The sequence below is a fragment of the Solanum tuberosum genome, unplaced genomic scaffold (assembly GCF_000226075.1).
Source record: "Solanum tuberosum cultivar DM 1-3 516 R44 unplaced genomic scaffold, SolTub_3.0 scf00180, whole genome shotgun sequence".
In the NCBI taxonomy this organism is placed as follows: Eukaryota; Viridiplantae; Streptophyta; class Magnoliopsida; order Solanales; family Solanaceae; genus Solanum; species Solanum tuberosum.
This window is the reverse complement of record NW_006239107.1, coordinates 154,265-172,511: the sequence shown is the minus strand read 5'-3', so window position 1 is coordinate 172,511 and position 18,247 is coordinate 154,265. Positions and strand designations below refer to the sequence as shown.

At 34.4% G+C, this 18,247-nt stretch overlaps 1 protein-coding gene across 1 annotated transcript; it reads right to left on the bottom strand.

The window, feature by feature from the left end:
- Positions 1-408: 408 nt before the first annotated feature.
- On the bottom strand, positions 409-5,041 carry LOC102600943 (serine/threonine-protein kinase 16-like). Its single transcript, XM_006354678.2, has 6 exons — positions 4,608-5,041; positions 3,694-3,836; positions 2,469-2,612; positions 2,144-2,329; positions 1,774-1,898; positions 409-1,022 (listed from the first exon to the last, which is right to left on the bottom strand). The coding sequence occupies exons 1-6, from the start codon at positions 4,801-4,803 to the stop codon at positions 797-799; spliced, it is 1,020 nt and encodes a 339-aa protein (XP_006354740.1). The 5' UTR covers positions 4,804-5,041; the 3' UTR covers positions 409-796.
- Between the last annotated feature and the right edge of the window lie 13,206 nt (positions 5,042-18,247).

Here is an 18,247-nt window from a genome sequence, read left to right as displayed (position 1 = left end):
TTGTTCGGAGCATTTCTTCCCTAATGGAATGGAAATTGCAGACTTGGTTAATATATTAACGGTTGTTTAAATCAAATCAACGCTTCAAATAATAGAGGACAAGTTCAAGATTTGACTTTTCAAGAAAAAAAGTAAATGAATTAATTAGTTGTTAATCATTCTGAGAATAAGATTGTAAATAAGACTTTTCCTCCATAATGCTCAATTTGACACAGCTCAAACTGAACCATGGCTCTGCTTCAAATTTGCTTAACCATCATCCACTCCTTTATTATATGGGGTTTCATCCAGACACCTCAACTCGATCAAAGCAAATATTTTAAACGGGGACAAGTACGAGGGTCTCTCAAATTTACACACCCTTCCTTTTCTTGTCCGTTGAGCGCGGAGGTTTTTTTTACTTGTGTATCAAGATCAATGACCTTCACTTAGATTGATAGCATCAAAACATTACAGCGAAAAGTCTGAAATTCAACAGCCTGAAGGAATTTTTTGTGTTCTTTTCTACGAAAATAAGTTATTACAACATAGGAAAAGTCTACTTCAAAAGGCTGGATAAATAAAATATCAACAGCAATCAGACTATGTAACTACGGAGAACTCCCAAAAAAACCCTCTCATAACATATATATTCCTTCTTCTATCACTAAACAACAGAGAACTATTGCTTCTTCAATCACATTTCGACTGGAAAAAGGTGAAGAATGAACAGTAACATATGGTATATACGCAACATGCAAAGATGTTATATGGATGACACATATGTAGACTAACCCAATGTATCTCCTCCATCCTTCTAATGTGAAAACTTTGAGATCAGTTTGTCGACATGGATTACGATATCATCTATCCGAGGTCGAACTGTTGCTTGAGGCTGAAGCATCCATGTCACAAACTGATGTAGGCCCTCTGGATATGGAGGCTTAGGCCCAGTTGGCCACTTTATTTGTGCATTTACAATAGCCAGCTGCAAACTCCCACCAGATTCTCCAAGTGCATACTCAAAAGGAGATACCCCATACCTGAACGATAGAGCCATGAAGTGCAAAATTTGATTACTTTTTATTGCAAGTGACCACATCAAAACCAATTTCATAATTACGCAAACAGTTCGTACATTCAAAAAGGGCATCCCAGTGCACGAAAGCATCCCACGTTCACAGGGTCCGAGAAAGGGCCGTACCCCAAGGGAAAGTAACATAAGACAGTCTACCCTAATGCAACATCAATGACTAATTTCACAGCTCGAACTTGTGATCTATAGGTCACACGAGGACAACTTTACCATTACTCCAAGGTCCCCTTCCAAACAGTTCATACATTGATCAAGAGAAATTCAATTTCTTTGAATTGAAAAATTAAATCAAAAATAAAATAAAATGGGCTGATAACTTTTTATGATGGTGGTGTCCAAGCCAACTTGCACGTACATTAACTATTCCACTGAGTACCACATAGCACAGGTACCGGGTAATTCTACCCACCAAGGCTTAGGCACAGGGAAACAAATCATCTATTACACAGAGAATCATACCACAAGGCCATAGATTGCGTCAGTACAAGCACCTAAATACTAAATTCACAGGATGAATGTCAAGTGCAGGAAATTCCATGGTGGAGATGAGTAGGCCCACCAATCTTATTCACATCAAACCTAAAATTATTGGACAGTCTTGATGCAACTAACAGCTATGTAAACAAGAAAATAAATTTTATTTTCTGTTGCACAGAAAACACTACAACTATCTGCACAAAAGTATACAGAAGTCTTACATTATTGCATATAAAGTGCAACCTAGTGACCAGATATCAGTCCTTTCATCAATGTCACATTGGCTTGGGCAATCCCATAATTCAGGTGCTCGGAAAGGGGCTGACACATGCTCAGCTGCCCATTCCTACATAACCAACACCAGAAATTGAAAGCAGAGAAAATGCAACAAAATGGGTTACGTATACAATATCAGAAATGGAAGCCAATTATGAAAGATAACACCCGTTACAACTTAATTGCAATTTGCATATCAAAGCAAACAGAAAATCACTTTTGCCAGTTTCAGAAGAAGCAAACACAAGAAGCCTACAGGCATACAAACAACATAACATACGTCTACATAATAAAAGAATCAGAACCCAGATATACCTGCAATTGAAGGGCCTCTGAACGAAAGCGAATTTGCCTTCTTGCAGGACGTGCACTTCCAAAATCCATTAATATTGCCAGTGGTGGCTGTCCTTTTCTATGGGTTAAAAGGACATTACCAGGTTTGACATCATTATGTGCATAAGGGGGATCCAAGCTATGCATATGTTTGAGCCCTGCACAAAGCTGCAAGAAGACTTTTCTTTCAAGTTCTAACAAAGCAAATATTTATTGGCGTCACAGTTGTATTTGTCCTTTCCCTTTTTTAATCCCCAGAAAACCGTAAAAATGCACAAATTTTCTGAATACACTAATTCTTGTTCACCTGGTGAAATATTTGAAGCACATCTGAAGTAGAAAAGAACTCCTTCTTAGCATTCATCGTCTTGGCATTATCCAGTAATGTACCATCCAAATGAACTGGAAATAATAGATAAGCTTCATGCTTCAAAGACTGATCTTGTGCGACCTGTCCAAATAAATTATGTAGATAGAATCCAAAGGCGTAAGATATAGTATTGAGAAAGCAAAAAAAAAGACACAGAGCAGCATGACTAACACATTTAACACAATAATAGCGTGCATTCTGTTACCAGTTTCAAAAAAAAAAAAATAGCATGTATTTCTGTAAATGACTAATAAAAGCTTGTCAAAAATAAGTACATGACCAAGAAACAGAAAGTGGTTGGAGAATAATGTTTAAATACTTCTAAACATGTAGGATTCCTCAAGTCATAGCCTCCCTCCTGCCCTTTTGACAAAAGAAACGAATTAGAGGAGAACACTTCTTTTGGCAACTAGTGTGGATGTTCAAGCTACTTCATGCTTAGTGTTCCCAGTGTTCTTAAAAGCAAAAAAGCGCAGAGAAGCAACAAAGTCCATGGAGCTAGAAATGAAGCACACGCTTCCTTTAAGTGAAGCACATATCACGGAAAATTAAAAATACACCAAACAATTATAAATTTTTTTTTTTTTTTTGAGAATTAGAACAATTGTATTCTTCAACATTAAGGAATGTTGGTCACCTCCAAAAAGTTACCAAACAATTATAAATTTAGTATTATAATAATCGAATCGCAATTTAAAGAACTAATCTTAACATCCATTTTACAATAATATTGATGTTAATCCAATTCAAAGTTGATATTCAATGAAATCGCCTCTCATTAGGATCATTTTGCGTATTATAATTAAGTGCACACTTCTTTGAAGCGCATGGCTTCGCCCATGAAGCGATAACCCCTCATTTTGTATTACTTCGTTGCTTAAAGCAATGAAGCAATGGTTTCTAATAACACCATGCTCCACCTTCATCTAAAAGCAAAGTGTATAGGAGCATCAATTTCTTGTGATAGGATGCAGTACCAAGGATAAACAACTGTGCTATGTGTCACCTGCTATGCATGACAGTGCAATCTCAACTTAATACTTCCACAACCTAATTGTTTGAAGCCCTATAGCTAACATATAATCAGAGTGATTAGAGAGAAGTGCAGCTCTTTCATTCCATTTGCTAATCAACACAAACCTAATGCACTTGCAGCAATTACCTTGACTGAAATGATAGCATGATCAAGAAGAGGAAGCAGGTTGGGATGACTAAATAGAGATGAAACACGAATCTCCTCCCTCACCATCTCCAGCTGTTCACTATTCTGAATAAGAACTTTTTTCATGGCATAAGTTCCATCATCTGCACATTCAGACAGTGATTTTGAATATCATGCAATCACCAAATCGATGGGAAAATGACAAACTTTGAATAATTTATTTAGAATAAGAGAACATGAAGACTACATACAACAGGACAAAGCTTATACCTTGCACTATTTTCCAAAAAGAACGATTTAATGATCGGATTGGATCAGGCTCATAAGGAAACAAAATATGCCTTACTGACTGATCAAAAAGTATTGCTGAACTTTCCTTTTATAACTCATTTGAGCAATAACAAATCATCCACCCAGCAACAAGGAAATACAAAAATAAAGGAAATATAGCTGCAAAGGTTCTCTTTTTCTTGTGTTATTTTATTTTCTGATTGTTAAATATGGTGTATTTCAAGCTAAGTTGCTCGGACTCTCCAAAAAAGTCCATGAGTATGTGTTGGATCCTCCAAAAGTAGCACATTTTTGGAGGATACAACCTGGGTGAAGCAGCTGTTTTGGAGAGTCCGCACAACAGAGATTTCAGGCACCTGCAGTGAGCTTTAGAAGTTAAACAACCAGTTTCTCAGGGAATAAATGCATTCTGAAGTTTAATACGCCTCGTAGTGATTGAACATAAGCAATATTTGCCAAAATGCATCAAAGATTCAATTTTTAAAAAAGGTCCCTGTGCTCCAATATTTAATATTGAACTTACCCATAACTACAACTAAACAAAATGTGTAATACTCACAAATCTCATCCAATTATGAGATCATAAGAAATTAGAAAAATAGAACAGTCAATGGATTGAGTACCTGATATGTGAGAAGGGTCTCTGAATTTCTTGGAAATTCCAGGGTCAGAAAGGACTTCTTTGACAAGGAAGACATAGGCAAAACCACCTTCACCGAGCTGCCGAATGATCTTGAACCGATTCTCATTGATCCAAACATCACCTCCGCCATTAACGGCGTCGTATAGCCCATTCAACCCTGAGAACGAGCATCCCATTTTCTTCTATAGCTCCTTCTCGTCAGTTCTACTACTACTCTAGATCTCAATCTTTTCACCTCTGTCTCGAAACAAGTTTTCGTTTTCTTAGTTTAATTAATAATTTTTCAGTTTTTTTAACATATAGTATTTGGCTCTATAGTCTATACACATGTATGTATGCGTATAAATTGAGTTTCTGTCGAAGCTTTTGTTTTCTTCACTTATTTGCCTCGATTGTCCTAAATGATATGACATCAGACACGATCCCCATCCTTTAAATACATATCCTGACCCCGAGACACAATTCTTAATCTCAACTCTTAATCCTACTCTCGATTCTTGCCTAACCCCAACCTAGAACCAAACACTAACCCAAGCCATGTTCAGGACACGACGCCAACTCGTTCTAACCTTGACCTTGATTTTGATCCAAAATTGGATACTCATCGAGCCATGACCACATGTGACTCCAATTTGGGGTCAAGAGTCGGGTCCCACGTTGGGTCGAGGGTGAGTTTTTGAGTCGAGAGTTGAGTTTTGAATTGGGGTCATGGTTAGGATTCGGGGTTGGGATTGGGGTCGAAGTCGGGTTTCAAGTCGAGGTAAGGGGTTTGGATCAGCATTTGGAGTCGGATTTCAGGTTAGGATCGAGTACTGTATCAGAGTGGGATAGGAGCTACGTTGAAATTTGAAGAGAATTTTGAAAAGTAAGTTTATTTAGTAGGGAAACATTTTTTAAAATATTTAAGTCAACGACAAATTAAAAAAATTGAAAAACACAACCTAAAAGCCAAGTAAGATTCATAAAATATGAAAAATTTGAATTAAGAGCAACTTTCACATATAACAAACAAAAAAATCATATTTGTATGATATAGCAAAGTTTGCATAATTGCGCTCCATAGCAAACATATATATGTATAATTCGCTATACATATACAATTGAAAGCTGTCTATTTCGTTGTACATATATACAAAAAGAAGCAATTGTATAATCCGTTGGCTCCTCTTCAGATTTGTATAATTTCGCTGGCAGGCCATTTGTATAAATTGTTGTTAGCCTCTCGTTTGTATAAATCGTTGACAAAAATATTTGTATATAAAAAATCGCTCTCTCTTTCGCTTTATACAAACATAAATTAAACATTATACAAACATAAATTATACATTATACAAGCATAAAACTGGGCAGGGGAATATTTTTATTGTATAATTATAAGTGTTTAAGACGAATATATATATATATATATTTGCATGTGTATATACAATTTTCTCTCGCTTTATACAAACACAAACACACTTTATTCTCTCTCGCTTTATACAAACATAAATTATACATTATACAAGCATAAAACTGGGCAGGGGAATATTTTTATTGTATAATTATAAGTGTATAGGACGAATATATATGTATTTGCATGTGTATATACAATTTTCTCTCGCTTTATACAAACAGAAACACACTTTATACAATTCTGTTGTATAAAGCGAGAGAGGCGAGCACAAAGGGAGTGAGCGAGAGAGGAGAGTGGCGAGCGAGAGTTTGAGGGAGAGAGGCGTTGGCAAGCAGTTTGCTACAGGACAAATTTAAATCAAAGTGTGATTATACCATTTAATTTGAATTAATAATTTGCCATTATGTACAATTTTCCCTTGAATTAATGGCTTCTTAAAAATTCTATAAAATTTGTAGAAATTCTCATCAATATATTAATTAATTAATTAGATCGAGAAAAACTCAATAATGCATCTCAAAGGAACATATAGGGTAAGTTGGTCACCAAAATTAGAAGTTCGACACTATTTTGGTCATAGTTTTATACCACATCTTATCAATTGCATTATACAAACATATACTCAAATAGTGTCACGACCCAAAAAATGACGTGATGACACTCGTCTTATCCCACCAAGACAAGTCAACCTAAAACTCAATCATTACAATAACATGCGGAAATTTTATAATCAACTTAAAAATATCCCCAAAATCTGGTTGTCACGTGGACAAGCCTCTAAAGTATTACAATTGATTCAAAAGAAAAACACAAGTCTCAAATTACATTGTTTCTAGAATAAAACAAGATCATAAATAGGAGTAAGAAGGTCCGCTGAGACGACAAACAACTACCTCACAAATCTCCAAGAAGCCTTGGAAAAGAAGAGAATGACAAGTACCACAAAAATCCAGGCTCGTAACCTACAAAAATTTGTAGAAGCAAGGGGTGAGTACCAAACCACACGGTACTCAGCAAGTAAACTCCTAAACACAAGCTAAGGGAATAGACTACGGTACTCCTTACCACCCCAACTGAACCTCCACAACTACAACCTGCATAAAACCAGCCCAACCTAATAGTTCACAGTTTACAAACATAGCTCAACAACAACACTCTAACAATTTCATATCCTCAACAACAACACTCTAACAGTTTCATATCCTCAACAACAACGCTCTAACAACTGCATATCTTCAACAACAGGCTCAATATTCATCAGTCACAAGTTCCACAAAAAGGCACTCACAAGATCAGCAACACACAAGATCAAGTTCACCAATAATAAAGAAGTGCAATGCAATGTCAAGTTTAGTGATGTATGTCTGACCTAATGATGCACACGCGCTGTCTCTCAGTCCGGGACCCATAGGGGACATATCTGTCCATCCATCCATCGCGGCGTGCAATACGTCCATCGTGGCGCGCGATACGTCCCTTGAAATATAGTATCCATCGCAGCGCGCAATACGTCCCTTGAAATGGTACATCCTCTTATCACATTACATTTATCACAACCATGTCTTAGAACCAATGCAAATGACATATTCACACAAAAAAATGAGGAGATGACCATTTTCATAACAATACACAATTCACAACAATACAACTGTGATACAACATCAACAATGATTCAACAAGCCTTTCAACTCAGTCTCAAACATCACACATCAACAATTAAACACATTGCCTTTTATTACCACTTTTTCATCATTAGAAAATAATCAATATATACAAGTCAACCCATCACCAAGTCTCATTACCCCTAAACACATATCACAAGGAAATACACGAATTTCATACACTTAACAAGAGTTTAGAAATCCACTTGCCTCAAATAGTCGAACAATCACTCTGAGACTTGAGTCTTCCCTTTCGTTGAACTTCCAACTCAAAGCAATCTATTCACATTAATAATTACAATAAGATTTCGAAACTAACCACACTCAGATTACTATAGGTCTAGCCTAGACCCAAAAACTCACTCAATTTATAATCAAGTTCTTAATCTTGGTGCCAATTAACATGTCAACTCTCATATTTTCCAAATTTCAAGCCTAGGGTTAAGTTTCAATTTTTCCAAATATCATAAATATAATGATATTCATATGATATCATGCACCTAGTATTTAATTACATGTCTCAATATCTCAAAGCTTGAAAATCCAAATTTATGAACCTCGCAATTTTGTTCACGAAAAAACCAATCTAGAACGGTACATATTGATACAAGTTATATTCCTATAATTTATTCCCCAACAATTAAATATTTAATTATTGGCCTATAACTACCCTAAAATCAGTAGGTCATTATTAACCATAGCTTCAACTATCCAAAACACATTCTGACCGCATGTTGCAAAACATGTAGGAGTCGTTTGGTAGAGTGTATAAGAATAATGCTGAATATGATGTATTAGTAATGTATGCATTAGTAATGCTTGCATTAGTTATGCTTGCATTATTTCTTATACATTGTTTGGTTTGATGTATTGGAAATAGCAAGCCTTGTATAAAGACTATTAAAAAATATTTGTTTACAAAAATACCCCCACATTATTATTATTATAATTATTCTTATTATAATAATAATTATTAGTATTAGTATTATAATTATTATTATTGTTATTACTATAATAATTATTACTATAATAATTATTATTATTATAATAATTATTATAATAATAATTATTATTATTATTAGGCTTAGAGGGTAGTTTTGTCATTAGTTAATCTAATGCATGCATTAAAACCATTGCATTGCTAATACCTAGAAATCCATGACATTAGCAATACACACCTTAATACACAATAGAGTGTATAACTAATGCAAGCATTAGTTATACATAGGTTGGAAAAGAGTACCAAACAAGGTACTAGTAATACACAATGATAATGCATGCGTTATTTTTCCTAATACACTCTACCAAACGACCTCATACTGTATTCCAATTCCTTATCTGCTAACATATTAATAATATATATTAGTATGATATATTCTCATCAATTCAATCCTACAACACTTGCCACTAATCCCCATAAACAATTATCGATAGCAGCAAGAACTTGCCCTCAATTTAATAAGCCGACACGACACCAAGTCTCAAATCCAATTCTTTTCACGCCAAATACATAATAATAGCAATAATAACATGACTATCCATAATCATAGTACAAGATTTTGGTTTGGTGATGAATTGCCTGCTGTCTTCGTGTTGTTGTCGCACCGTTCGTGGATTAGCGGTTACTACTTGTGTTATGCAAAATAGTAATAAACTTTTCTAATGTAATTCAGTTTTACACATGGGCTGGGCCCATTAACCCCCAATTAAAATTAATTATTTAAAAATCATCCATCCACTAAATAATCGTAATTAACAAATAGCTCAAAACTTTCCAAACCAACTCCACCGATTTATCAAAATAATTCACTCATGCAATTATCCAAAGGGGTAAAAATGATAATTTAAATGATAATTTCCAAAAACGACTTTACAGGTCATTACAAATAGCATTGAGTTCGTCTTTATATTTTGTATTAATATTAATTGAAAATAAGATTAAGATTATTTATTTATTTTTAAGTTAAACTTGGACCACTGGTCCGATTTTATTAACACAAAAAGTCTTATGTTCTCCTAAATAGAGCCACAAAATACAAATAAAACATAAACAAAAATGCAGCCCCCAATTAAGACCCTAGATTATAGGTTTCCTAAAAGATGCTCAGCCTCTCCTTCATCTTCCTGCTTGTCCTCCATCGCTGAAGATAGATCCATGGGTTCCGCGCAGATTTGTGTGAGTATTGATCTGTTCCTTCTTCATTTTTCCAGCTATTCTCCTTATTAATTTTTTCCATTTTCGCAGCTGAGACCAAATAGGACTCCCAGCTGGATACCTGTACCTTTATTGTATCATAGTTGTGTGATTCTGTAGCTTTTTCTATGCTTTCCATGTTAGTGATCGCTGGTACTGTTGATTCTCCTTGTCTTTATTCTGATTGATGATATTTGTTGTTTATCCATGTTTAAAATCCGTTTTGCTTTGCTTGGTAGTTGATTGAAATGTTGATACTGTTGTTTCCCCTCTAGCTCTTGTTCTATTGTTACATTTGTGATGAAGTCGGCTAACTGGTTAGCTTCCCTGAAAATGTGCCTTATTTGAATATTAATTATTTTCATCATCTCGTGTATCTCTTCTATCCTTTCAATTAGTTCCCAAGGTATTCTCCACTCCATTCTAATCATATTTTTAAGACTAAATGAATCAGTCTCTAAAAAGATGTTAGCATATCCTTGTTGTTTACAGTATCTCAGAGCCTTCCATACTCTAGTTAATTCAGCCACCATATTTGTGGCAAAACCAATTCTTTTTTACTCTGCATATATTAGATCCCCATTGTTATCCCTCAGACAAAAACCATAAGAGCTCATCCCTGGATTTCCTTTGCTCCTGTGTTACATTTAATCCAACCCTCTTCTGGCCTTGTCCAATGTACAATGCGATAATACAGTGTGGGTCTGTATTCTTGAAGTAAATCAAACATTCCACTCCATTGAAAAGGAATGTTCCTGATCCAGGGATACTTGATCTTTATCATCTGGTGAACTGTCATTTGACATTGACGAAGCATTTTATTAAAAGAAACTTCCTTGTCGTGTCTTTTGGAATTTCTCATTTTCCATAGTTCCCACACGATAATGGCTGGTATGGCCTTCATGATTTGCTGCAACTTTGAACTCCCCACATACTCCCACCATTTGTTGAATAAATGGAGTAGTTGAGTTTCATCAATAGTAAAACCTGTACAAGAAGCAAAAAACTGTCATAGCCTTTTAGCTATGAGAGCTGTTAGAAATAAGTGTGTCATGGTTTCCACTTCCCCTTTCTCGCAACAGTGACATTTTGATACTATATGCATCCTCATCCTCTTCAAATTGTCATCGGTTGCAATTCTTTTCTTCCATACTCTCCACAAGAAGAAAGAAATTTTAAAAGGAAGACCTTTAATCCAAATGTAGCTCATCCCTTCTCTAGATTCCCTTTTATCCTTAATATGTGATAAGCTGATTTGACTGAAAATGCTCCTGTTGAATTCCCCATCCACCATGGCTTATCATTAAGGGCATAATTGTTAGGTTTGATGTTTTTCACAATGTGAAACACCATTTCTTCTGAAAGATTTTCTCTCAATTTTTCAATCTTCCAACTTCCATTCTCAATGAATTCCTTCACCTCTATTTCCTCATCTCTCGCATTTTCTCCTTATGTGAAAAATAAAACCCCTTGTTTTGTCCAATTGTCAAACTAGAAGCTCGAATTCCCTGCTTTTATTTGCCACCAAATATCATGTTCCACCTCTTTCCTTATTTCCAATAATTTCCTCCAAACATGAGATGATCCAGAACTCCTAACCACGGTAGGGTGTAGCTTTTTACAATATTTATTGCCTATGTAGCTACTCCATAAAGAAGTAAACACCCTGAACCTCCACCATAATTTAGCAAACAGAGCATTATTAACATCATGTAGAGATCGAAAACCCAAGCCTCCTTCTGCTTTAGAAAAACACATTTCATTCCAAACTACCCACTGTTTTCCCTTAAGACTGCCATTACTTCCCCAAAAGAATTTTGCAAAAATTTGATGCAACTGTTCAATCACCTTCTTGGGGGGATTCATAGCAGATAAAAGATAGACTGGTAATGATTGAAGAACATGACTAATAAGGATATATTTACCTCCAAAAGATAAGAGTCTATTCTGCCATGAAAAAATCCTTCTTGCCACCTTTCTAACCAACTCTTCAAAGTAAATGTTGACCTTTCTTCCATAAAAGACAGGGCACCCCAAATAAGTGAAAGGAAAATTTCCTTGTCTTATTCCAGTCAGTTTTCTCATTCTGATTGCCACAATTAAAGGGTCCTATCATGAAGATAGAAAGAACTCTTAGCCTTATTGACCATTTGACCTGAAACTTTTTCATATTCCCTAAGCACTTTCATCATCTTGATCACTGATGTTCTGTCACCTGAGCAAAATAATATAGTGTCATCTGCATATGATAGATGGTTTATTGCTGGACTCCATTTTGGCATGCTATATCCTTTGTAATCTCTATCATCATGCAAGCTGTTTAAACCTCTAGCTAGGACTTCTGCTGCAATGATAAATAATGTTGGGGATAGAGGATCTCCTTGTTTAAGACCTCTAGAAGACTGAAAGAACACATAAGGTTGGCCATTAATGAGAACTGAATACCAGTTACTAGAGATGAGTCTCCATACCATGTCTATAATTACCTTCGAGAAACCAAACTTTCGCAACACCTTTGTTAGGAAGATCCATGACACTCTATCATATGCCTTAGTCATGTCTAACTTTACCACCACATTAATGTGTTGATTCCTCTGGTTAATATCCTTGATTATTTCTTGTGCCAATAACACATTTTCAGTTATACTCCTACCCTTGATAAATCCCGATTGTGTAGGAGAAATAATCTTAGGCAGCACCTCTACTATCGTATCATGCACCATTCTTGATATAATCTTGATGATAAAAGAGCTCAAACTAATTGGCCTTAGGTCTGAAAATTATTAACATCCTCCTTCTTGGGTAATAATATCAGATTAGTATTAGTAATAAAATTTGGCAGTGTTTGCCCATAAAAAAAAGCAACCACTAATCTGGTAATATCAACCCCTATAATTTCCCAACAAGATTGAAAAAACAACCCTGAAAAGCCATCTGGCCCACTCACACTATCTCCATTTAGCTCAAACACCACCCTTTTTGTTTCCTCTTGAGTTGGTAGTTTTATCATCTTTTCATTTTCTGCATCAGTGATCAATTTGGGGAAATGTCTTAGCAAAGTGTAATCCTGCGATGTCTCTTCTGCCTTAAACTGCTCATAAAAGAACTGAACTGCTGCTTCCCCTATTTGCTGGTTTGTCTGTACCATCTCTCCATGTTCATTACATATCTCTGACAAATGTAACTTTTTCCTTCTTCCTTTAACATAAGAATGGAAAATTTTAGTGTTTCTATCCCCATCAACAAACCATTTCATTCCCGCCTTTTGCTTCCAGTACGCTTCTTCAATCTCGAGATATTTTCTCAATTCTGCTCAGTTCTGCCCTACTATCAGATGTTCTGAGAATCTCCACTTGAGCTTCCTTAACCTTGATCACATCCTCAATGGTGGCAATTTGATGAAAAATGTTACCAAAGACATCCTTACTCCATTCAGTTAATGCTCTCTTTACCCTTTTCAGTTTCGCATGAACTTCCAAAAAAGGGCTACCTACAAAATCAATATTCCAGTGTTGTTGGACAATTTCCTTGAATTGATGGTGTTTAGTCCAAAAATTCTGAAATCGAAATGGTTTTACAACAGGTTCCTCTTTTGTATTACAAATCACATGAAAAGGGGCATGATCAGAACCCTGTCTGATTAAATGATGAACTTCACTGGCTGAAAATTCCTCTGTGAATAAGGCATTTACTAAAATTCTGTCCAATCTCTTGAATATACAAGCTTCTTCTATTCGTCCATTCCACCACGTATATTTACTCCCATAAAACTTCACCTCAGATAGCGCACAATTGCTAATACAGTGAGCAAAATCAGTAGCTTCCTGCTGAGTGAAATCTAAACCTCCAAATTTTTCCTTCTCATTAAGCACAACATTAAAGTCACCTCCAATCATCCAAAGAAATTGACAATCAACAACAATATCTTCTAAATCCTCCCATAGTTCCAGTCTATCAAATGCATTACATCTAGCATATACTGATGAAATAATGAAAGACTTGTTGTTCTTACAGAATTTCATAGATATGTGTTGTATTGAATCAATAAGCAAAGTGCCCTTCCAGTCATCCTTCCAGAAAATCCAAATTTTACCTGAACAATTTGCCACTGCATTATTGAATCCTAACTTCCTTTTGTATTGGTCTAACTCCGATGGATCCTGAAAAGGTTCCATTAAAGCTACAAATGAATAATGATGTCTTCTATTTAGATCCATTAGTCTCCCAAAAACATTTTGGGTGTTGACGGATCTAATGTTCCAGAAGATGACCTTTTCAATCATTGATCACTATTTGAGTATCTGTCCTTACTACTCATTGTTTTGACTTGAAGAGGAATGGTGGGTCGTCCTCTTTTTGCCTTCAAATTATTCGTGTGCCTTGGAGATAAATCCCCAGCTTTACTGATTTGCTGGATATTATAATCCATGTAATCATCTTCTTCTGTTTCCTTTCTATGTTGTATCTCTCCCTCTGTTTCATCGATTAATTTGGGAGCTTCTTTTAGCTGTGTTTCTGCTCTTTCTCCCTTATCGCTTTATCACTTTTTGCTGCACAAGTATCTATTTGTTGTTCCTTCAATTCACTCCCATGCAGATTAGCTCTGTCATCCGTGATAGGACTATTCACTCTCATATTGCTGGAGACTTCCACAGGTTCCCCATTCTTTACAGGTGTACGCATAGATTTTTCAACATGTTTGTTGGTGTGACTGTTCTGTGCCCCTGGTGATGCCCCATTTATCTTGTTTTCCAAAGGAACCCTCAACTCACTCTTTGGATGTTTCTTTTGTTACTTGAGTGATCAGCTTGTCAAAAGCTTGATCTTCTATTCTTTTAGAACACTCTGTCGCTTCACCTTATGTTGCGTCATTCTCCAAAGCTCCAAATTTATTCCCCGTAGGAATATCCACCTTGGCACAGACTTTCTCTGGCTGCTTCCTCCAGCCTCCCCTTTTAAATTTAGATTCTTCAAATTTGTTCGTCTTTTCCTTTTGTTGGATTGCAATCCTTTCTTCCAAATTATCTTTTTCTTCATCCTGATTTGCCTCATTCGTCTTTTGTGTTTTTCCCCTTTCTCCTCTGTCATCTGCCTCCACGTTCTTCTTCTCCTTTTTTGGATATAGTTCCGGATGTTCCACAAAAGATTGTTGCTCATCATGTCCTTGTAGCATGCATGTCTTACAATATTTTGGAACGTAATCGTACTTTATTCTCACCCACTTCTCCATGACTTCCCCATTGGTCTTCTTCATGCATATATTAATTCTCTTAGGGAATTCTCCAAGCAAATCCACCTCCACTTTGACTCTAGCGCAACTAGGTCTTGTTTGGTTTCTTGTCGCCATATCAACCTGTAAAGGTTTACCCACTGCTGCTGCCAATGAAAACACTGTTTCTCTACCAAAAAAGTTTGATGGTAGAGATAGAAAAGATATCCATGCGATTGTTGTAGTCGTCTCCTCCTCCGGGTCAAACATAGGATCCCACTTCAATGTCCTCATTGGAAAGGACCAATTTTTCTGTGTAATATAGAAAGCTGGCTTGGATAATAAATGCACATAATCTTCCAATAAAGTTGCTCTAATGAGGATATGCATGTTGCTAAGCAAACCAATCTTGCACTCTCCCTTGAGCTCACACTGCTTTGGAATCAATTTCCTCAACTCTTGAATCTCCGGTCAACCATATGAAAATTTACCCACTACTACGTATTCCAAATTTTCATTAACAATCATCTGATCGATCTCCTCATGTTCCCACATTACTCTTGGCTCCCCATGTAGATATGATATTGGCTTCACGTGCAATGGTTTGACAATGTTTGTTGTTGGTTTCAGTGTTTCCGCATATGAAATATAAGGTTTTCGAAGTAAAGCATGTTGACCAGCCTCCATGGGAGGTTGGCCACCGGCCTTACTGGCCATTACCATCGGAAAACAGGCAAATTAGGTTTTTGACGGTGGCAGGCGTTATGTGAAGAGATCAAGCTATAAAAATCGTAAATTCCATGGTCTTAGCACTTTAGATTAAGATTATAAGTTTTCATATTATGAATAAATATCTCTATTTAAACGTAATGAACTAAATAAATGTATTAGTTAATTAACTTATTATTGAATTTTATGATCTAATCATAACTTAACAAACAACCTCTTAAAATTTATTTGAAGTGTGTTTGATTTTTACGTGTATTTTTGTCCAATTATTCATTAATAGCCGAATTTGACGGAAAGTAGAATACCAATTTCACAAATCACAACCTCAAATAACTTTCTTGCAAGGTCAACTTCACATAAAATTTCCACATTATTAATCAAACATTTATTCGCTAAAAAATTATATTATATAAATAAATTTTATATACATATAATGAATTTTCTTAAAAGTTTACCAAATTCATAAACCACCCAGGTATATATCATTAACTAGTGAATTGAGCCGCGCTTCGTGCGGTAATATATTTTTTAAACAATTTATTCATAAATTGTGAATGATTAAAGTATTTTGGTATCTTATATATTTATATACATTAAATTTTGAGTTTTGATCTAATACTTACTTATTTAAATTTTTCATCACTTTTAAAGTGTGATAGAATTTGAAGAAAAAATGATCTCTTAAGGTGCATATGAGTAACAAATTTAAAACATAATTTTTCTTATACATTAAAAAATAAGTATTTAAACTTATTTCCTTTCATGGAAAATTTTATATTTAGTATGTTCATATACTATATTTTAAATTTAAATCTAAAAATTTGACTATTATATAAATACATGAACTTGTCTAATAGTCTCATTTACATGTTAATCGTATTTTCTATCATAGTATAAAAAAATATATTTACTTCCTTCTTCTTTTTTTCTCTTCATTTCCATGACTTCTTTTCTACTCACCGCTCTTCTTCAATCTTTACATTTTCATTTACCTTTCATTTATAAAATTGAAAAGAAATAAAAAAAGAATAATATTACAAATCAAATCTATCTTTCTTTTTTCTCTTCAAATTTGTTATCTCTAGTCTCCTACTAATTTTATCTAACCGTCAATTCTTATTTTTCTCTTATGAAAATATTCATTATTATGCTTAGTAAATTATATTATGATATTGAAATAACTCTTCCATTTTCATCTTTAGTCGCATGTAATGTTATTACCAATTAGTTTCGAGCGCGGCATCAATCAAAATGCATAATTTTTAAAAAGGCGTTGAAATAATGTATTTTTTATCAGATTCTTATTGACGTATACGAAAGCGTTATATGTAGCGATATTGAGATTTTACATTATGTCTATTGATAATTAAGAGATAAAAGTAAAAATCTCACATATTAATTGAATTGAGCAAAATGAAGCACACAAATATAAATCTTGTAATTGCGATTTGTGTGTTGAAATGTGGACTTATATAAGTCTTGAAATATTTCTTGACATTTATTGAAGTAATTACAACTATCAATTAAAAATAATTATAACGAAAAATTAAGAGAGAATTGAGGAGAGGTTACATGTAGAAAAAGTAATAAGGACAAAATAATAGGTAACAATAATGAGCAGTAAATAACCGATATGTTTTCCAAGGAAACAAAGAGGGTAATTATTTTACGCTAAAAATTTTTTTACATCACTTCTCTTTTATCCAACTTTATATTATATAGATTTTTTTATTACATGTGGATATGAATGTTCGTTTTCCTTTACACCTTTACCTTGCCTCATAATTTTCATTGCCTTTTATTTAATTGCAATAATAAATTAAAAATTAAAAAAATTCAAATAAAATAATTTATTGGTCATAGAGAGATATCACATCACTTTATCTAAACCAAACTTAAATATTATATAGATTTAGAGAGAGACATATTCATATATATATATTAACCACTTCAAAAAAATACAGTTAAATCACAAAAATTATAATAAAATCTTACAAAAACATAAATAACAATTACACTAATAAAAAGAATCTGACTTACTTCTTCAGAGACGTCAAAAAACTCCATATTAATTAGCCTGTTATAAGATGATGATAACATATATATATATAGATTGAAAATTAAGGATTAAGGATCAAGAATAAAATAAAAAGAAGAAAAAAAATAAAAGAAAAAGAAAAACAGTTACCTGAAACCTCAAAAGAAAGGTATAAGAAGGAGTATATATACATGGGAAAATAGCGTATGACTTATGAATAAGCAAATGAATTATGCCAATTAATTATTGGTTATTAAAAGCATCAAGAAGTAACTGATGTTACGTGGGAACCAATAATTAATTTCCTGATTCAATTGCCCACTATGCTCATAATGAGGAAGGAAGTTACTTTTTTTTTAAAAAGTTTATTGAATAGAAAATGAATTTTTTTTAAAA